The sequence below is a fragment of the Lissotriton vulgaris genome, chromosome 2_1 (assembly GCF_964263255.1).
Source record: "Lissotriton vulgaris chromosome 2_1, aLisVul1.2, whole genome shotgun sequence".
NCBI lineage: Eukaryota > Metazoa > Chordata > Amphibia > Caudata > Salamandridae > Lissotriton > Lissotriton vulgaris.
Window position 1 is genome coordinate 338,317,130 of NC_141687.1, and position 22,222 is coordinate 338,339,351.

At 43.1% G+C, this 22,222-nt stretch overlaps 1 protein-coding gene across 2 annotated transcripts in view; it reads left to right on the forward strand.

The window, feature by feature from the left end:
* The window catches only part of EFCAB5 (EF-hand calcium binding domain 5), a 377,049-nt gene that overhangs the window by 85,357 nt on the left and 269,470 nt on the right, over positions 1-22,222 (forward strand). For both annotated transcript variants that reach the window (XM_086955085.1, XM_086955086.1), the window contains exon 3: positions 11,676-11,832. In XM_086955085.1, coding sequence (XP_086811211.1) covers positions 11,676-11,832 — 157 coding nt within the window. The remainder of the gene's footprint in view (positions 1-11,675; positions 11,833-22,222) is intronic.

A 22,222-nucleotide genomic window follows, 5' to 3' on the forward strand; every position in this document is an offset into this window, starting at 1 on the left:
AGAAGACCTTCATAACTTTCTCTAATCAGTCCAAGTATTGTTGTCGCAATATTTAACATACATATATTTTTATCACTTTTCCTCTTATGCTGCTATTAACATTCCTTTCCCTTGACACTGTTTTTTATTATGTATATTGTCTTTTTTAATATACATATTTTTTACAGACACACACTTGATTTTATGACAGCATTAGCACATTTTGCACAATTAATCTATTTGCACTATAACACTGAGGCACTTTAAGGTCATTTATCACAGGATTCCTGTGGACCAATATATTGTTTACATACAGTGGATAATTTTGCACATTTTGAAACTGGTACAGTTCTTGAAAATACCTGATATGGCTTTTAATAACATATGAATTTATTCAGTTATTATTTTATGATCTGTCAAGAAATAGAACATTCTTGACTGTAAATATGGTATTTTCTTAAAGTATGTTATATATAAAATTTTTATATGACATTTTAAATGAAGATATTTGATCAGCATAATTTGATGGTTCTCATTTTATCTTTATATATTGCCCTTGTTCGCTGTGGTTCACTAAATGAACTTGCATTCATGCAGAAATAACAAGTTTTAAATCACCACTGCGGTATTAATACATGTATTGTCATAATACATCGGGCTAGCTCAAAGTGCAAAAACTGTTTGGTAAATGAAAAAGTGCCACTAGTCTGTCTTTCATGTTTATTTTTCACATGACACAATGGTATAAAAACAGAAAGCGGACTGCGTTTCCGCCAGTGAACAAGGATACTCCGATATCCGAAACGCGTCTGACGAGGCTTTGAAAAATAAAGACCTGCAATATCACGGCAATTGGTGTCCATATTCCCCTCTTTCTCTGACGCATTGCATTGACCAGCTGGAAGTGCGAGTGCGAGAGACGCCAGGGAACCTGTTTGGAGATATATATATATATATATATATATATATCGTTTGACACCTTCTGTTCACACGGCGATTTCCACACCAAACAGACAAAGGACCCCGAAGCAGCAGATGTATTTAGTGGGAAGATTTATTAGCTCTTTCAAATGGTATTCCAGGCATGACGCGTTTCGGTTAACTAGTAATCTTGATCACATAGCGACACTGCAGTTTGGTGCACGTTTAAATACTCATTTTTTTCAACCATTACAATCATGTGATGATAAACAGTGAGAAAATACTTCTGTTGACCTTATGTTCTTATGTATCAGTAGCGCCAGTTTAAACATCCGCTAGGTTCTGGTTTATATAGTTATATATATATTGCTGCATGAATGCATTATAAAACAATGTGCAACATTACGCAATAAATAGCTAATAATTATATGTAAAGAGACTTAATTCTCATTTTCATTATATTTGCCATGATAATTTAAAGCGCAGTATTCCTTTGTATTTGATGAAGAATTATGACAGCATAAATGCCTAAGATTGATATGTGCAATATGACGCATAGGTTATGTAAATATCTTATGTTTTAAAAAAACTCTATAAAATTATTTGATATGGAGTTAAAATATGTTAGTATAAATACCCATAAAACCAAATGTGTGCAAAATCACGCTTATTAGTGCATATATATATATATATATATATGGATCACTGACAAAATATAGAATACAAAAATATAGAATACTAAAAATATCGAAGTAAAAATATTGAAAGCAAAAATATCGAAGTCCTATCTACAAACAGGTAAGTACAAAAATATTGAATCAAAAATATCGAGAAAAAAAATATAGTTAATCAAAATATCGATTTTTTTTAAATGTCTTAAAAGTAATTTAAAATCAATTAAAAAATAACTATAATTAACTAAAACATACTTAACAATACTTAAATAACTTTAAAAGTATTACATAATTTATTTTAAGTAAAAATAAATAAACATACAATTTAGTTTTTTAACACATATATACATATTAACATAATATTAATTAATAATATACAATATTTTTACTGTAGGATAGCGGGAGGGTAACATTTACTATTACCACTCCAGCAACTGCAACAGTAGGGTAAACGTTGGATAGCGTAGGGGTAAAAATTACTATTCCCACTCCAGAGAGTGCAACAGTAGGGAAAGCGTTGGGTAGCGTAGGGGTAAAAATTACTATTCCCACTCTAGTGAGTGCAACAGAAGGGAAAGTGTTGGATAGCGTAGGGGTAAAAAATACTATTCCCACTCCCACTATTGCTATCCAACGCTTTCCCTACTGTTGCACTTTCTGGAGTGGGAATAGTGATTTTTACTCCTACGCTATCCAATGCTTTCCCTATTGTTGCACTCTCTGGAGTTGGAATAGTAATTTTTACCCCTACACTATCCAATGCTTTCCCTACTGTTGCACTCTCTGGAGTGGGAATAGTAATTTTGACCCCTACGCTATCCAACGCTTTCCCTACTGTTGCACTCTCTGGAGTAGGAATAGTAATTTTTACCCCTACGCTATCCAATGCTTTCCCTACTTTTGCACTCTCTGGAGTGGGAATAGCAATTTTTACTCCTACGCTATCCAACGCTTTCAATACTGTTGGACTCTCTGGAGTGGGAATAGTAATTTATATTCCTACGCTATCCAACGCTTTCCCTACTGTTGCATTATCTGGAGTGGGAATAGTAATTTTTACCTCTACGCTATCCAAAGCTTTCCCTACTGTTGCACTCTCTGGAGTGGGAATAGTAATTTTTACCCCTACGCTATCCAACATTTTATATAATTAATTGTAAAAATATTAAAAGTATATTTAATTTTTTATGTTTTGTACATTTTATTTATGTTATTGTTTTATGTTTGTAAATGTATTAGTAAATTAGAATATATTTTAATAATTTATAAGTTAGTAAAATAATTATTACAACATATTGTTCAAAACATATATATTATATATTTACAGTACATATTTAATTAATATATTATTATTATATATGTATTATTTATTAAGTTTAAACATTATTAGATACTTATAACTATGTATATTATATGTATTAGTGTTATTTAATTTATTTTACAATTATATTTTTAAATTTAAAAAAACGATATTTTTAACATCGATATTTTTAACATCTATATTATTTTTTCGATATTTTTATACTTACCATGTTGTAGATAGGATGTCGATATTCTTGCCCTCGATATTTTAGACTCGATATTTCTGTAGGTCGATATTTTGGAGGTCGAAATTTTGTCAGTGATTCCTTGCTATCATCTCCAAAGTGAGTATGGCTTTGTGTTCCTACAAGTTCATTATAGTAATGACTGTCACTCAGTAGAAACGAGCACTCAAGCATCTCTTTTGCAGCACGCTGAATCTCACATACCACATGGGGCCCAATTGAAGATTGTTCCTCGCTCTGCCGTACTCCACTCCACACAGGGGTATATCCAGAGGTGCCGGTTTCGTATATACGTGTATATATGTATGACTATTGAAAAAGGCTGCAGACGAAACGCGTCTGGTCATGTTCGTGTGATCCCAATAAAATTTCCCTTTATGTTCATTGTGAAAAATTGCAAAAGGTTTTTCCAAAAATGCCAGTCATTGTTTGCCGTAGAGCTCCCAATTTATGATCTCTTATTGTAAGAGCTAAACTTAAGAAAGCTGTAACAAATGCAGGTATTCAATGTTGTGGCTCTAAAAGTTACATCCTATTTGAATACCCTTTACAAACATTATCAATAACTAGTAATAAGACAGCATCTTACATGTCGCTCAACATGCATTATTTATGTGATTCAGTACAAACCCCAAAGCTGTGAAAAATAATATGTAGGCTAAACAGTGAATGACCTCCGCGCACGATTCAAAAAACCCAAATCGGCAATAATTAATAAGAAACTTGACCAACCTGTAGCCAATCATTTTAACCTTGTGAATCATATCCTATCAGATTTGAAGATTTTCCCTGTGGAACATGTCTTAAAGGAAGAACTACAGGATTGCAGAGAAAACTTCTGGATGTATGGTTTTAAATCACTGCATCCAGAAAGACTGAACATCACTGACAATACCACCTGATTACTTCATATCTCAAGAGATCTCAGGACTGCATTAATTCCACATTCCAAATGGAATCTTCACTCAAGATGCTTCTTAAAAATTCAGCAGTGCCATCTGTGCAGTTACTGAGCAGTATGACAGGCAAGAAGGTGACCTTGTTACACTCAGGAACCTGTGATACGAAGAATGTTATCTATGGAATCAAGTGTCCATGTGGAAAACTGTATATAGGTCAGACTGAGAGAAAAATAAAAGTAAGAATAACTGAGCACAAAAGTAATATCCGCCTGAAAAATTTGAAATCCACATTGGCAACACATTGGTTAGAAGCAGGACATAATGTAGCACAATTACGTTTTACAATACTGGAAGTCATCAAACATCACCCTGAGAAAGACACACACAAATCAAGACTAAGATCAGAATACTTCTGGATAAAGAAAATGGGCAGCTTACAACCAAATGGACTGAATGACAGGATAGAATTATCCTGCTTTTTGTAAATAGACTGTGGAAAGCCGACTTTATCTTCCTGCATGACACTCACAGTGAGAACTCCCCTACCTAAAATGGCCGACACCATGTTGCTTTAATTTGCATTGTTACTTATTATTTTCATTAGTACATGTTATCAGATTCTTATTTTACATGAGATAGCCTTGCTAAACAACAAACAGTAAATGTTGAATGATACCGCACTGTTAAAAATATCGAGTGAATATGTCTCGGAATCATTTTCGACTATGGTTTAATTTTTGTTTGTCAGCACAGATTCCTTCTAAAGAGATAATTCTTATAGTTTTGCATTTTTTAGCATATGTTTAAGTATAAAATAAGGACTGTAAAACAGTCCGATGTTGCGATCACGTGATCGCTAGTTGAGCCAATCAAAGAACATGGAGCTTTAAATAGCGGTACACAGATTGTTAGGAAGTAGCGGATTGGCCGACAGTACGCAAGCGAGGGACGTTTTCATTTCTCAGTAAGTACAGCGCGAGAGAGGAGCAGAATGTTTGTTTTGTTTAGAACTAGTCTGTAGTTAAACCGTGGCTATTACGCTTTTCTTTCAGGGTGTTTCATTATGAATGTTCAACATGGTTTTGGTGTTTGGCATATTTTTAGCGCCAATACAAACATGGATTTTTGGTGTAAATAGTGATAACGATCGTTATAAAAGGACATTCCGTGAATTACAGATGTTTGTTTGCACTTGAGAACACAGTGGGTTAAATTATATATAAATGTTAAAGTATATATGCACCTAGGTTCAAGGGCTGATTGCAACTTTTTCTTGATTTTTTCAATAGAGACCCCCGAAGAAGGGTCACCATAGACCCGAAATGCATTGGGTAAATGGGAGATGATAATTAAAACTGTCCTGGAAACGAAAGAATTCAGATGAATGATAAAGAAGTAATAAACAGAGATCTTTGAAACAAGGAAAACTGTATGGATCATTATTATTTTGGTTTACACGTATACCTGAGGAGAACCAAGTGGTTCATGTGAAAGTGTGCAGAACGTTACCACTTAGACATTGGGATTTCCCAGTGTCTCACTTTTCGCAATATATTCAAGAAGTGTTTCTAGACTAAAACACTAGGTAATGGTGCACAACAACGAAAAAGATTAAACCACAAAGAAAACAAACGAAAAACAAGAGTGCTGGACGGACCCTATCACGATTCAGTTACTGAGCAGACCATCTTGCACTACCTCAGGAAGGCGGAAGCTGATATTTGTTAGTGCTTTTGGCTTTGTCACTTTAACACTTGGCATGATATACAGTCACCATGACATGTACCACTCTCACGGTCTCTTTTAGATCCATGTTCCAACATGGACGAAACATTAGACTTCATTGTGTCCCTCTCTCTAGTTCTACCATGCTTTTTTAAGGACACCTATGTGGTGATGTATGCACATGTGACAAGGCTGCTGGGCAGCCAAGACGTGTTGTGTGAATAAACAGCTTCCTGCAACACTGTGACTACTTTTTGCTGTTCCTGAGAGTGTGCCTACCTGACTTTATAGTGAATCTTTAGCCGGTACACTCTGCCAGCATGCACACCAACTCCCATGGGTCTCATAGTTCCAGAAGGGGCAAAAGGAAAGAATTTTAAGTGAGGAACTGATCCTGGACCGGCCGTATGCTCACTTCATTGAGCAAGGTGACAATTTGAAAATAAAAAAAGTGCTTACTCTGCAGCACCAGGGGTTGCACAAGCAAAGCACATGTTGTGCAGCCTACAACAACAAATGTGGCGTGGCCTAACAGCATGTGTGTTTGGGAAAAACCTGTAATGTTATTGATTGACTGTGTGAAAATGTATTATGCCCTCAAGTGATGTTTAAAAAAAGTGTAATATCTTTGGGTTAAATAAATATATTTGCAGTATGGATGGTACAAACATTTTGCAGAAACCTATAGTAAAGTGCAATTGTGTTTTGAAAGCAGGATGTTAATGTATCCAGCAAGGAAATAATTTAGCCCATTGGCTGAAAGTTCACAACAAACTGTGAAATGAAACAGCATGTGGTAAAGTACATGTTCTGTTTACTGTCTGGGTGCAAATTAACCATATAGAAAGGATGGCGATGCTGATAATGATCAAAACCCTTCTGATGCAAGTGGGAAACAGGATGCTTAATGGCTCTGGTTTTGAAAACAAAAGAAAGAATGCCATGTGGGCACTGTTGACTTAAAAGGCCTTCCAACCCCTCCCCCCCCCCCCCCCAAAAAAAAAGAGTGTTGTACATTAAATATGAAAGAAAACATTATTTAACCTAAGAGCCAGAATATTTATTCCTTTTTGTATGTAAGACAATGTATTATAGTATTAAGTGGTGTTATGTAAAATTACTTTCAATACTATTGGGTGATTGTTTTTTGCTATTACACTGGAAAACCAGGCTAAAATTAAGGACTCATTTAATACAGTTAATTTCACTGTTAAATGTGTCCTAGGGAGAGGAGTGTAAGAGAGGGAGGGGATAAAACAGATGAGAAGGGAAGAGGAGGAGAATGGGAGGAAGAGAGAAAGTGCGGCGAGAGTGGCTAAGAGGCTGACAAAATAGGAGTAAGTGAGGGAGAGAGTGGGAGCAATTAGGAAAGGAGAGGAAGAGAAAATGTTAAAAGGAGAAAGTGTGAAGGGGTAAGGGCAGAAAAGAAGGAAGGGATCAGGTGAGATAGGTTAATGAATGTGCTGTAAAAAAGGAACAGAATGTGTGAGAGAAAGGTCATTGTAGAGTGGATGTGGCATAAGTGACAAAGAGGACGATTCTATGGTTGGGGATTAAAGTTTAAGTGGGCCCAAAAATGTTAATTACTTTGTATGTATGTAACTCTATTATGTGATTAAGTGGTGGTATTTAAAATCACTTCAATACCTTAGTGTGTAACCCTACGTAAGGCAGTTATACAGTGTGGATGGCAAAAAACACGTGCAACACAAATTTGTTTTAGGTATTAAAAGTGTAAAAATAATGTAGCTGCATGACACCGCAAAGAAAAGCAATATAGTGTAACCTAAATAGTAAGTATAACACACATAACTTTTAGTACTGGGTGTTATAAAAGACAAACAGCATGTTACAAAACACGCACCTTACACAGCACGCAGACAAACCCACATTGCGCAGAATAAAGAATATATTTATAGCTAAACTAGAGTAGAAATACGTTTTATTTTAGCAAAGAAACAGTATATTATGGAATTAGGACGATAAAAACATCAGCAAAATAAAGGGAGAAAGGTGCCGACTTTGAAGCAAGGGATCAAAGTTCATCTGCCTACAACTGTTCGTAGTAAAACAAATAATTGCACACTGTCAAAAGTACATTTTAGCCATAATAAATACTGAAAAAAATCAATTCACAGCATATTTATTATTACACATCACGAACAAAAGCAATAATGTGGAAAATAAATAACAAATATAATAACACAGATAACTTTCACTTCTGCATGTTAGAAGAGAAACAGCATATTACATAACGCGCCTGTTACAAAGCACAGTCTCAAAAAACATTGCGCAAAATAAATAAAATATATGTATGAAAACTACAATAGAAATGTTCTAGAAGAGGCGTCTTTTGAAGCAATAAAATAGGAGGGAGGTTATGAAAATCAAGTTTAGTTACATCATGTTGAATCCAAAGCAGGGAAAGCATAGTGTGTACTTTCCATATATACTTTCTACTCTTGTCTCAGTATAAATGTCAAAGTGCATTGGTGCCACAGAATATTTGGAATGGAATGTGAAAGAAAGGCGTCAGTGCTTGACAGAAACCAGGCCTTTTTTATGATGCTCATCTAGCAGCACATCCTTCCATTTCCTCCACCAGGCTCCTCTATGAGGCAAGCCCCGTGACCCACTGGAAGGGAGAGGGGAGGGACAGAAGCGAGAGTGGGTAGAGGAGCAGGGTGTGGGGGGACAGGGAGAGTGAAAGCTAACCAGCATGGTGCTCTGAAAGGGCATTGCGCTGATAGAAACTAAGGGTCCCATTAGGATGTCGGGCGGATCGCCACCGCCATGCAGGCGGTGGCGATCCGCCCGACATCCTTCCCTTCCGCCACCCATTTCCCCCCTGCCATATTACTATGGAGGGGGGACCTCGGCGGACGGAAAGACCGTCCGCCGCTTTTCTGTCCGGTCAAGGAGTTGACCGCAGTACGTTCGAGAAAGGGTCAAAATAGTGCATATAATTTTAACTTAGAACAAACAGTTCACCACAAAACAGTTCCAATTCTATTCATCAGGAACAAAGGTTTATATTTTCATAATTGAAACATTCATTAGATGTTCTTAAAATTCAAAACATGTATCTACTTAAGTAAGTTAAACATTCATTGGATGCTCTTCAAATTGAAAGCATGTATCTACTTAAGTATACTCTTATTGCATGTAATATTTACAGTACTCACAGTGTAAAAGAGAAGAAAAAAAAGGTTTTTGGGAAATGGGGGTGAATGGATAAGTGAGGGACAGGGTAAAGGTGTTGTGACATAGGCACAGTTGCATTTATATACAGTAGAACCTTTACAGCTTAATGTCGGTCCATAGTTCCCCTCTAATCATAACACATAGGTACATATGAATTGATATCTTCAATTCCTATGGGTTTGAGGGTGTGTGGTAGTCAACGTTTCGACCCCTGTTTAATGAAGGGTTATTGGTTCCTCAAAGTAGGGTCTTCGTCAGGACAAGGAGGTTGTTAGGAGCACCTAAAAGTAATGAAATTGATTCAGCGTATATAGTATAATGTGGCGAAATATTCAAGTTGGTGACCTTACAGGTACCTACATTAGGAAGGAACTCTCAATGAACGATCCTAGTGGACCCGGCACCGCTCCTTGGTATCTGTAATGAGATGTGTAATCTCAGTGTTACAAAAAGGTGGTGACACGAGGTGTCCTAAAATAATTGGGGGTACGATCAGGAAACTCACTGTGATGGACGATAAACATCAGGGGTGATAATTCTCCCGATGCGTGTTGCTGGAAAAGTCAACACGACAGAGTCTGTAATCCCTGCAGTAAATGTTAATAGTCCGGGGTTGTTATTCTCCCGAGGGTGAAGGCGGTGACATGCTTTTCTGTGGCAGCGTTCAAAGAATGCAGGAATGTCTTGTGGGTGGCCCGTTGCGGGCCCCCAGGGACTCCGGGGGGGTGCACATGGGGGGTACCTATGGTACCCCCCTGCACTTCACTGTACAACGTGACAGGCCCGCATGGGGCCTATCACGATGTGCATTGAAGTGCACAATGTGCAATTTTAGCATTGCAGCGGGCGGTGCTTTTAGCACCGCCCGCCGCAATGTTAAAAATGCGGGATGCGCCCGCCAGTGTTGCGGGCGCATCCTAATGGCCCCCAAGGAACCGCTGCCCTCATGGCGGGCGGTCCCGTTTTACGTCGGGATGGCGGGCGGACAAAGTCCGCACGCCATCCAAATGGACCCCTAAGAGCGCATAGAAAGAGCTCATGTAAGCTGTTCTTCCCGGAAATCAGAGCAAGTCCCCAGCTGGGCAGCTGTGAGGAGCAGGGCAGGCACAAACAGCAGTGCCCTTTGCTCTGAGGCCAGCCTTTGCTGTGAGGCAGGCTGGAACCTGCTGCCTGATTGGGAGGGGTGAAGGAGAGCACAGAAAGTGGGAGGGAAGAGCTGAGATATACACAACCATAAAAGTGAAACCAGCGCAGCGCTGATAAAGTATGTCAACAATTATTAAAACATTCAGGGTGGGGACAGGAGTTGTTAAGTGCAGGGAACACAGCAGGCGCCCTTCAAACGCTCTGATGAGCAAAATAAAAATGCTGTGTGTTAACTAGGAAGCAAAAAGTGTGCTTGGAACAGCAGGTAGGATAATCTTGTTTAAAAAAATAGTGCAGACAGACCGTAAATGAAACTTACTGAGTAACAACCCATGTAAAAGTGCCAGTCCTCGTGGGAGGTAATAAGAGAGGTACTAAGGAGGGACTAATAGGCCTATTAACAAATGAAAAGCAACAAAGGACAGTGACAGAAGCCAATTTAAAAGAATGGAGGAGAGTTGGCAGAGCTTTAAGTCCATACCGCAAATCGTGCATGTCTGTGCGAGACCTAAAAATTTTAAATCGTAAATGCTGTAATTCTTTTACAACAAAAAAATGCACTAAAATGTACGCTTTTCCCAAAAAAATGCATCACAGTGGAAAATGTATAAAGGGGACTAAGAAAACACGCAGAACAATGTGCAAACCAAAGAGCAACTTGAGTAGTAGGTCTACAAATGTACTGGCCTGAAGGTAACTCCGGACTGAAGAAGGGAAATCTGGTGCTTACAGCATGTGGGCTCCAAGACTTGCGGAGTCATAGATGGTTACTCATGGTACTTGTGTTAGTAGTGGACACATTCTGAGCATCAAACTAAGGGGTCCATTACGATGTCGGGCGGTTTGCCTCCGCCAGGCTGGCGGTGGCCACCGCCGGCCTGGCGGAGGCAAACCGCCGACATCGCAAGCCCAATTCCCCCCGCCATATTAGGATGGCGGAGGGGAAGGTGGCGGTGCAAAATACCGTCCGCCTGTTTTCCGCCCGGTCGCCTTGCGGCCGGGGCTGAAAATGAGTAACATGCAGGCGGTGTCTGTCAGACACCGCCCGCAACATTACAATGGGCTTTTTTCAATGCTTTACCGTGGCGGCAATGCCGCCACGGAAAGGCATGCAGTGTTCACTCTAGGGGCCCCCTGTGAGCCCCCAGAGTGAAGGCCAAAGGGGGGTGGCACACGGGGGGGGGGTACCCCCTTGCCTTTGCATGATCGAAGAGGCAGGCACCGCGCGGTGCCTGCCGCTTCGATTGTGCAACGGCCTGCTTTTGTTTTTAACATTGTGGCGGGCGGAGCAGTGAGCACCGCCCGCCACAATGTTAAATTGAGGAATGCGCCCGCCACTGTGGCGGGCTCATCCTAATGGCAATGTCGGGACCCCCACCCTTTAGGCGGGCGGTCCCGAGTTCCGCTAGGCCCACCGGCCCGCCATCCTAATGTGCCCCTAAGAGTTCAGATTTGGTGGCAGTGTGGGAATGGAGTCCTGGGGAGGTCATGTTTAATGTATTTATGTGTTGGGTTCTTTGGGGGTTGAGCTGAAAGCAGTGTGGTTGATGAAATGTTCCTATTTTTGCCAATGCCAGGCTAGCCCAGTTGAAGCAGGAGATGAAGGCGGCGCTGGAGAAGCGGGAGAAGCTAGAGGACATCGATAAACAGGTGAAGGAGGCGAGGAAGCAAGCACTGGCCTTGCAATTTCCAGAGTGGACGCTGGATGTTAGCGGCCGGATACCAGCTGCGGTGGTAAGCTGAATTATCATTTTAGATAGGTGGGTGACCAGTGATTCTTGCACACTAGAGATTCCTCTTCAGATGCAAATACTTCTCCTCTCAGGACTGGCCATGGCCACTTCTGCTTCCCAGTGGTGAGGCTATGGGAGCTTTCTGTGTTTTCTAATGAATGAGAGATTCATTGATATCAGTGGATTAAAGGGCATGTCAGTGTGTGAACCTGGATATATGTGTCATCGGAGGCCCCTAGTTTAACGCACGCACTCCGTGTTTAACCACTGGACATTGGCAGTGTCTGCTTTCCATTTACCACTACAGTGCTCTCAAAAGATCATGAACCACTTAGCTTCTAACTCTGCTTAACATTGTAATGAATCTCAGTTTCCATTTGCCACACACACGAACTGCACATTAACACCTGAATAATTCATAAAGGGCTTCATGGACATTAGGGAACCTGAACTCAATAATAGCAGGGACAAGAAGTGTCTACTATTCTGATACATTTGTTTATTCTGTACTCTTAAGAAAAGGGGGAGAAGCTGGTAATATACACCGGAGAAACACACAAACCAGCAGGCATAGCAAGTGTATACAGTGCTGGTATCACAGAGGGAACCAAGGCTGAAAGCACTGAAAGGCTTGGAATAGCAGGCATCTTTCTGAAGGACTGGGTTATTCTAAGACCCAGCGGTGCCAGGGATAACACCTGAAACCTTCGTGGGTTACCTGTTCCGGCGTACAAATGACAGAGACACGGGACACTTCCTTCGGCGTCAAAGATTCGAGGTTTAGTTACTGCAGGGAACACAGAAGTCACAAGAAGTACAACACGTGTAGGTTCTAGGAGACTGCTTCAAATTGTATCTGTGGATCGCTCTTTTTATGCAGTTTTTCGTCATAGGATAACATGACAAACAAAAGGTTACAACCCAGTTCCCACAGTAAATATCATAGGGGGGCGCTTTCATGTATTCAGGGCCCGGAACATAATTACAGAATCATTTGGCAGTTCCCAACTGTAAAAGTACATCTTCCCACCATTAGTGCATTCCGTTCGGCTGTAAACGAATCAAGGAAGAGTCAGAAACAGGTGCAGAGGAAGACGAAGGATAGCGAACAGATCAGAGAAAGTGTAAAAAGGGTGGTGTCAGGAAACACGATTGCAGGGATCAAAAGGACGTGCCTAATGAAATGCACAACTAAAACAATAGACCGGCACGGCAAGATGAGCCTCGAGCGGGGCCATCTGCCCTACAGTGTCATCCCCCTCATCATAAAGACACCCTCAAAGGAACACGTGTCTTCCGCCAGAGTTTGGGAAACCCAGGGTCGCGAAGCGGACAGCGTCCGTTCGCTGGTTACTTGAGGGCAAGAAACAAAATGGATGCCATATCTAAAATGGAACCCGTGGGTTCAGATGAAGAAACCCACGAAACAAACGAACGGTTCAGGCTAGTACAGCGAAAATGCGTACACCCACTAAACTCGTCATTTGCGGTTCATAGATACCAGACTCGACCATATTCGTGCGAGTCGAAAACACCACTTACAATTGTCACGGAACCTCAGAAGCTCCTTTTGCCCTCATGTAGGCAAGCACTAGTCAAAATCAGAATCGATTTCGATATTCATCAGACCATCCAGATGTTGCTGCAACATTATTCTATCCATCAGTGCTTCCTTGGTAACAGGCGGCCGCCTTATACACGTCGTAGCACAGAGGCCACATAAGACAGGACCACACTGCACACAAAGACAACACGTGAACAAAAATGCTACAACAACCCCAATGATCATCAGAATCTTCCAACCCCACGTCGACATCAGGCCCCAAAACCATCCGAGTAGCGTCCAATCCCCTACGTCCACGTGTATGGACTCAGAGATCTTATGCAACTTCGAGATGACTTGATAAACGGTTGGAGCGTTGTCAGGAATGAAAATGCAGCAACTCGAATGGATCACCTTACATACTCCACCTCTATCTGCTAAGACAACGTCTAAAACCATACGATTTTGTAACGTCATAAGCCTGTCCGCCTGAAGCTCTGCTGTGATGTTGCCAAGGGCGCTCGCAGTGATATTAGCGGTCGATTCCACCACTCGAGTCAACTGTCTCAGGTTCCTACTATTGATCATAGGTCCCCAAAACGGCAAGAAACCCTTAAAGAAGTCTCCTGCCTCTTGACCGGCAGTGTCCTCTTCGCTAATCACGCCTCTCACAACTCTGGTCGTGTGATAATCCGACTCAACAGTAAAGGTCGGCGGCAACAAATTCGCAATATAACATGTGCCTGAGAAGTCACGAGGCAACCATGTATATGCGCGGTCGTAACAAACAAAGTAAGTACCCTTGGCAGTCAGAAGAACAGGGGAAGAGGTCGTCGGCAAAGCATAAGTTTCGGTACAGGCACTCCTCCCGAGCTGAGCTCGCGGACTTCGGCCTAGGCCTTTCAGACAGAAATTTCCGAGATGGGGTACGATCCAGATCGGAGACGAGCTTTTAAGCTGCCGATCACCCACTGACGTGCTATACTCAGCCTCACTCAGATCTCGATATGCTTGCACCTCCTCCTCTGGGATAAGCGATGCGTCAAAGATATCCCTATCTAAATCGGCAATCGCTCTTGCCAAAGGCTTATGGTACGGGCCAGGACCATGATCTGCAGTGCGTGGCTCTCGATGGGGGTAAGAATCTAGTGCGCTACGAAACATTGTTTGGAATGCTCGAGCTGAACCCTGGGAACTGTAAGGAAGGACTAAGTACGGAATTCCCCTATCAGTGGTATGTGGCATTAACCCACACACCCAACAATTCGTAGTGTTCATTACCAACTGATGCTGATGAAGGAGCTGAACAAAGGAATTGTTCATAAATTCCGCACGTCTAACCTGCTCGTGTTGTGGTAAGATGTGGAAGGAATGAGGGGAAACAGTGGAAGTAGGTTTAGGTTCAGAAGAAGGGGTAGGTGAAGCAGAAGGCATTAATGACTGTATCATGTAATACACCCCACCCACCAATAATGAAGAAACAGTTAGGAATAGAAGGAACACCTGAAACATGAAGCATTTAGTACGTGCAATTCTATGCAGTTCGAATCTTTGAGATTGAGTCTTTTCCAATTCCGACAGCTTCGAGAAAGCCATCCACTAAAACCGTCCGCAACGTTCTTGACGCACTTCGTTCTGTGTAGCAATAGTCAATCCCCAGGAACTCCTAGGAATCGACGGTCTCCAACCTAGTGTCAGGACCTACTAACCAGAAGGAAGTACCCGCACGGCCCTACGGTCCACCCGGATGTAAGGTAATTAAACAATATATACAAAATCTCCTAGCTGTGGAAACAAATACACATATGCAGAAAAAACAAAATTCACGAAAATTGCAGTTATTCAAAAATGTTCTAAGTGAAGAGTGATAATGGGGTAACGTGAATGTCAGGGGAGAAAGCGAAAATATTTTTTATTTGTCTCTAGTGTTGGAACGAAGAAAATATCTGCTTCTCCCAGGACGAGTCTGATCTTCAAACAGTTGGTCAGGTGATGAAACAAAATCCTGTCGACCAGACAATTGTTCAGATCTTGAGTCCTCCGATGACAAATGTTCAACAGTATCGTCCGGCTGCACTGAGGTATCTCCGACAGGCTGAGCGTCGCTGAATGGGACAAAGTTCGGTACAACCTCAGCTTCAGACGAAGCGATGCCCTTCCTCACCCACGAGTCCGCTGGCAAAGGTATAGGTACCTTTTTGGTGTGGGTGGCGTGCACCCAGTGCTTGCGACCCTCCAAACGAACAGCAGTTCTCGTGGCAAGGAGCACCTGGTAGGGTCCGATGAATCTTGGCTCAAGATTTCGTTTTCGGCCAAAATTCCTCGTAACCACCCAGTCTCCGGGCTGGAGCTGGTGGCCTGGACCCTCCGTCTGCATCGGTAGTGCTTCAAAGACCTGTTGGTGAATTAACCTCAGTTTAGCAGTCAGATCATGAAGATAATCGATCAACATTGGGTACTCAAGATCAGAAAACACACTGGGTCTAGGGACCCCCCAAACATTGGCAGGACGACCGAACACAATCTCATATGGGCTAAGCCCTACTCGAGAGTGCACAGTCGCCCTAGTTAACAGAAGAGCTAAGGGCAAAGCGTCAGGCCACTGGAGACCAGTCGTGGCCTGAATCTTTGCGAGTTTTAGTTTAAGAGTACCATTGTACCCTTCAACTAAACCTGCTGACTGGGGATGGTTGGCGCTATGGAATTTTTGTGTAATTCCAAGGCCCTTACACACACTCTTCATCACGCTCCCCACAAACTCACTTCCGTTATCAGACCATACAATCCGTGGCATTCCATACCGAGGAAAGTACTCCTTCAGTAGGACTTTCGCTGTGGACAGGGCAGTATTGTCTTTAAGGGGGTAGGCTTCGATCCATCGGGAGAATGCGCAAACCACAACTAAAACATATTTTAGGTTATTGCATCGCTCCATATGGATGAAGTCTAACTGAATCACCTCAAAGGGACATGAAGGAGGAGCAAAGTGGCCAGGGGGTGTAGGAGTTCCCTTGCCAGGATTGTACATCATGCATATCATACAATTCTTGACCAATCTCTCAGCACACTTAGCAATACCATCATTCTTCCATACAGGGGACAACAACTTACTGATACCTTTCGCACTAATATGTGACAAGCCGTGTGCCATCGTCACAACAGCTAGTACGTATGCATCCGGCAACATCCACCTCTTATTCTCGGACAAATCAATCCAACAGCCATTCGCATCCAGCTTTCCCGTACTCTCTTTCCACTTGGTCTTTTCAGTCTCGGTGGCCTCGTTCTGAATCGTTTTCACACTCTCAAAAGTGTCTTCACACATACCAGCTTCTGCAGGCCACCTTACCGAACTCGTCACATACATCCTAGTTGTAAGATTCCTTGCAGTCTCCTTAGCAATCTCATCAGCAAACGCGTTACCACGACCAACATCATCCGTCACCTTACGGTGCGCACTACATTTAATAATCGCCACCTGCTTGGGCAATGTAAGTGCATCCAAAAGATCATTCACAAGCTGTCCATGCTGGATCTTCGTACCATGCGATGTCATAAAACCTCTCTCTCTCCACAATCGTCCAAAACTATGCGCAACACCAAACGCATACTGGCTGTCTGTAAACACATTCACCCGTTTCCCTTTCGACAAAACACACGCTCTGGTCAAGGCAATCAGCTCTGCCGCCTGTACAGAATTCTGATTTAATCTCGCAGTCTCCACAACCGTACCCAACGTTACCACAGCATACGCAGTCGTCACATCACCATTCGGCAACTTAAAACACGAGCCATCCACATACAAGGTACCATCAGGGTCTTCCAAAGGAGTGTTTTTTAGGTCCACACGACCTTTTGTTTCCTCCTCAGTACGTAAGTAGCAGTCGTGTGGTGCTACCTCATCTGATTCCATATTAATTGGCAACAAAGTCGCCGGGTTCAGGACATTGCAGCGCTTTATTTGAATGTGACTTGCCAGAAGCGTCAACTCATAACCAGACAACCTTGCACTCGTCAGATGTTGAGTTTTTGTACGATTCAAGAGAGTGTCAACTGCATGCGGAACCATCACCGTAAGCATATTATCCATGACCAATCCCGCAGATTGTCGGATGGACACCGCAGCTGCCGCTGTTGCTCTCAAACAACTCGGCAATGCTCTAGCTACTGGGTCCAAGGTCGAGGAAAAATATGCACATGGACGCTGCTTACCACCAAATTGTTGCGTCAAAACACTCAACGTATAACCCTCTCTCTCGTGAACGTATAGTGTAAACGGCTTACTGTAGTCAGGAGTACCTAACACAGGGGCCGAACACCACAAATCACGCAGTTCAGAAAAACTTTTCTGACACTCTTCCGTCCATGGCAAAGGAGTTGGAACATCCTTGCACGTAAGAGCCACCAATGGTTTCGCTAGCAATGAAAAATTTGGAATCCATTGCCTGCAGTATGACGTGATACCTAAAAAAGCACGCACATCTCTCTGAGTTGCTGGCACAGTTATTCGAGCGATCGCTGCAATTCTCTCTGGGGTCAACCTTCTTCCCTCCTTTGACAATAAGTGACCTAGATAGGTTACTTCTTGGCAACAATATTGCAATTTAGAAGGTGACACCTTGTGATGTAAGTCACAGAGATGCTGTAACAGAGACACCGTAGCAATTTTCAAAATTTCCTGAGTGTCCGCAGCCACCAATAAGTCATCGACATATTGGATCAAGGCCGCACCAGGCGGCAATACAAACGCATCAAGTTGGCTTTTCAAGGCTTGGCTATATATCGATGGACTCTCACAGTAGCCCTGAGGAGCGCGTTTAAACCTAAAGCTGCGGCCACCTAGAGAGAAACCGTAAAGGTCCCTACTCTCCTCAGCAATCGGAATGCTAAAGAAAGCATTCTTCAGATCGATCACCGAGAACCAGGATGCAGATGCTGGAATCGGAGTCAGTAAAGCCGTAATGTCGGGCACCACAGGGAACTGAGGAATCACAATTTTGTTCACCTCCCGTAAATCAATGACAAAACGATTAACAGGAGGCTTAGATGGATCAGTGCGTTTCAAGATGGGTAACACAGGGCTATTACACACGTTTCCCCGAGTCTCCTCGATAACATCCTGTTCGATCAAATCATAGATGATCGCTAACAACGCTCACTCACCATCAAGGGAGATACGATACTGGGGAATACGTGGCAACCGCACATTTGATTTCAATTGAACAACATATGGGGAGATGTCAAGTAGGCCCACTTCATGGGACCTGTTGCCCACAAAGATGCAGGAAGAGAACTCAATTCCGGTGGGAGCTTATCGATGGAAAAGTACATAGGAGAGATAACTCTCTCACCCAAAGTAAGTTTGACTCCATCAGGAGATCAATACAAAGTCGCATACAGTCGTTTCAGCAAATCCAAGCCCAAAAGATTTTCACCACAACCAGTAGTCAAAATCAAAGGAGCTTTCAGCTCGCGTGGCCCAATTGTAAGGGGCAAAGGGCGAGAAACAGGATTGCTAACAGGGGCGCCAGAGAATCCAACGGAAACATTTGTTAAGCCAGACAAAGGTGCGCCAGGGAGTTTCGAATGCATGATGGAACTTTTCGCTGCACCAATGTCCAACAGAAAAGGCTCAACCACGCCCGAGGTGGCAACTGCGACGTAAGGCCCTCTCTGATCAACCGGAACTGATACTTCTCCCTCTCCTTGTCTATGGCTGTCCTAGTAATTACCGTGGTCAGTACCCTGATCGACGTAATAATCATCCACATTGTACTGTGCGGATCTGCCTTGCGATGATCCACGCTGATCGAAACAATTGTTAGAATCAGAGGAATTATTAGAACGATCATTTTGATTTTGCGTGACACCACGACCTCTACCTCGTGAAGCCTGTTGAGGACCCCTACGACCTCCTCTAGACGAATTTCCACTATTTCGATCACGCATAACCGGGCAATCAAATTTCAAATGACCCTCACCCCTACAATAGGCACACTGATTGTACCCAAGCATAGATCTCTGCGAAGAAGAGTCATTTCGCGATTGTGACCTATTCGACTGTGACTGCGATCGATTCCGCTGTTGGGAATCATTCTGATTCGAGCACGGAGGATACGCTTGTTGCAACAACACTTTCGTTTTGAGTTCTTTCGTCTTTTTCTCTGCACGATCATTTTCCTCTTTCTCTCTATTCTCATAATATTGGGCCGTTGCCAATATCTGGGCTGAAGTAGAAACAGCCCACGCACTCTCAGAATTCTTCAATTTGTTGCTTAGGTCAGGCAACAAATTCGACACAAATTTGTCCACAAACAATCTCTGACCTCCCTCAGTGCCCATATCCTGACCACTATGATCGATGAATGCCTCCTCAAATCTCGTGAAGAAATCGGAGACACTCTCGTCGTTTCTTTTGCTTACAAGCGGACAGTTTGTCCCAGTTAACTTTCATTGATGGCATAAGAGTCTTCATTAGAGTAATAATCCTCTGAGGCAGAGTCGTAATTAACTGCTCAGGCTTAGCCCCACCAACCTGCAAACCGTCAGCCGCTGTAAGCGCAGTCCAATCACCACCTAACTCAGCTGCGTGATCTTCGCGACGTATTTTCGCCCAAACCGGTTGAGGTACAACATTGACGAACAACATGTCGATGTCGGCAAGATTCATTATCGTAGCATCCACTAGCTGCGACAATTCTTTATAGTACCCTGCAGGATTTTTGCGAGGGTCAGGCAAGGATTGCTTCACCTGCAAAACTTCAGATCGTTTCCATGGAAGGTGTATCCATACCCTCTGGAAGTGTGGCAGAATCAGCGGGGCAGCACCAGGGTTACCTGGCATCCACACTGGTGGAACTTCACGCATAGGAAACTGACCAGGCGCTGCTGTCAGTCCCTCACAATGCTCGAGGCATTATAGCAGGACGAAAAGATAGCAACTGCTCGACAGCACGTCGAACATTGCTACCCACCATTATTCCGCTTGCAAACTGAAGCTGAAGGTCAGTTAGAGCAGCCAACACATCATCAGCCGCATCAACTGATAACTGATCACGTATGAGTTTGCACATTTCTTCAAACACAAATCTTTGTGTCGGCTCATTGAATTGAGAAAACGTATCAACCATCACACGTGGAGGATTCCTAAGGGGATATCTAATCCAATTTGTCGCCATGTTATATAGCGTATCACGTTCCCTACCACCAGGAAGCTGACTTTGTCTTTGGGGAGCATCAGAACCAGCGGACCCAAGAATCGGTCCGAGAGAAGTGAAGAAGTTAGCAGCAACAGAGGGAACGCGACGTCGAGCAGACGGGGTAGAAGAGTAAAGCAACGGGGTAACAAGGGAAGTGTCGGAAACAGAAGGAACAACAGGCGTAACCACAAGAGTAGAAGTAGCTGGAACAGGAGTATGAGAAGGTATAGACGGGGGAGCAGTAGGAACAGGAGCAGGTGGAGGAACAGGAGCAGGTTGAGGAACAGGAGGGACCACAGGAACTGTGGTATCCTGTGCATACGGAGGTGGCGACTTCAATAGATAAGACAACAAAGGGTCCTCTACCGCTTCCTCTCCCTTCTTATCCGTACCCGTCGGTAAAGCGGGGTAACACTTATCCACTGTCATACGCTGTAATCTATCAAAAACTTCCCTTTCCTTCTCCTCCTTGTCTCGCTGAAATTGCTCTGCATTTCTCATCGTTGTAACAATACCTTCTCTCTTAGTACGTTTAAACTGCTTGATTTCTTTCTGTTTGGCTTCTTTACGCCACAACCGAAAGGAATCAAACATGGCCGGCCTTGCTTTTCTTTGAAACAATTTAGCTTCAAGATTTTCTAAAATCGGGGCCTCAAAACTACCATGGGGTGGCCAACTAAGGACACCGTCTTTTTTGGTGTAACGAACCCAACACTCATTGAACGTGATCGGACCCAAACCATGTCGACTATATAATTCGTAAGTTGGAGTTCCAACCGGAGGTATCGGACACGAATCCTCCAGCCGGGAATCCGTACCACAACCTCTAAAGCAACTGAACAAAGTACTACGGCCAGGCATCGTGCACACTAACCAAGTTTCACAAACGTCAAGGGTTATAGGATTACGAAGTCCCTGCAAAGGTGCAAAAACCCTCGGTTTTTGGCGACTGCAGACGTCAAATAGCACAACAAAGAACAAAATACCAAGAACCACAAATGCAATGGAACCATGCAACAACTTAGCACCCACAACAACAAAGGACTCTGGGAGCGACCCACAAATACTTAACTCAAAGATCAATGGCGTCACCAGGAACGCCCGTCAATCGTCTCGCTGTACCAAGGTCTACGCCAGGCGCCAAAACAGGTGTACAGTCAGGGCAGCAGTCCGTCGCAGCCGTCAGGAGGCGGGGATCTTCGCGGGAAAAGTCGTTGGGCCACTTGTTTCGACAACAGGATCGATGAAGCGGGGTGCACCTTCCCTCGGAGATTTCACACGAAGTTCCTCACGATCGTTGGGCTTGGACCGGTACCACTGATGCCAACTGAAGGACTGGGTTATTCTAAGACCCAGCGGTGCCAAGGATAACACCTGAAACTTTTGTGGGTTACCTGTTCCGGCGTACAAATGACAGAGACACGGGACACTTCCTTCGGCGTCAAAGATTCGAGGTTTAGTTACTGCAGGGAACACAGAAGTCACAAGAAGTACAACACGTGTAGGTTCTAGGAGACTGCTTCAAATTGTATCTGTGGATCGCTCTTTTTATGCAGTTTTTCGTCATAGGATAACATGACTAACAAAAGGTTACAACCCAGTTCCCACAGTAAATATCATAGGGGGTCGCTTTCATGTATTCAGGGCCC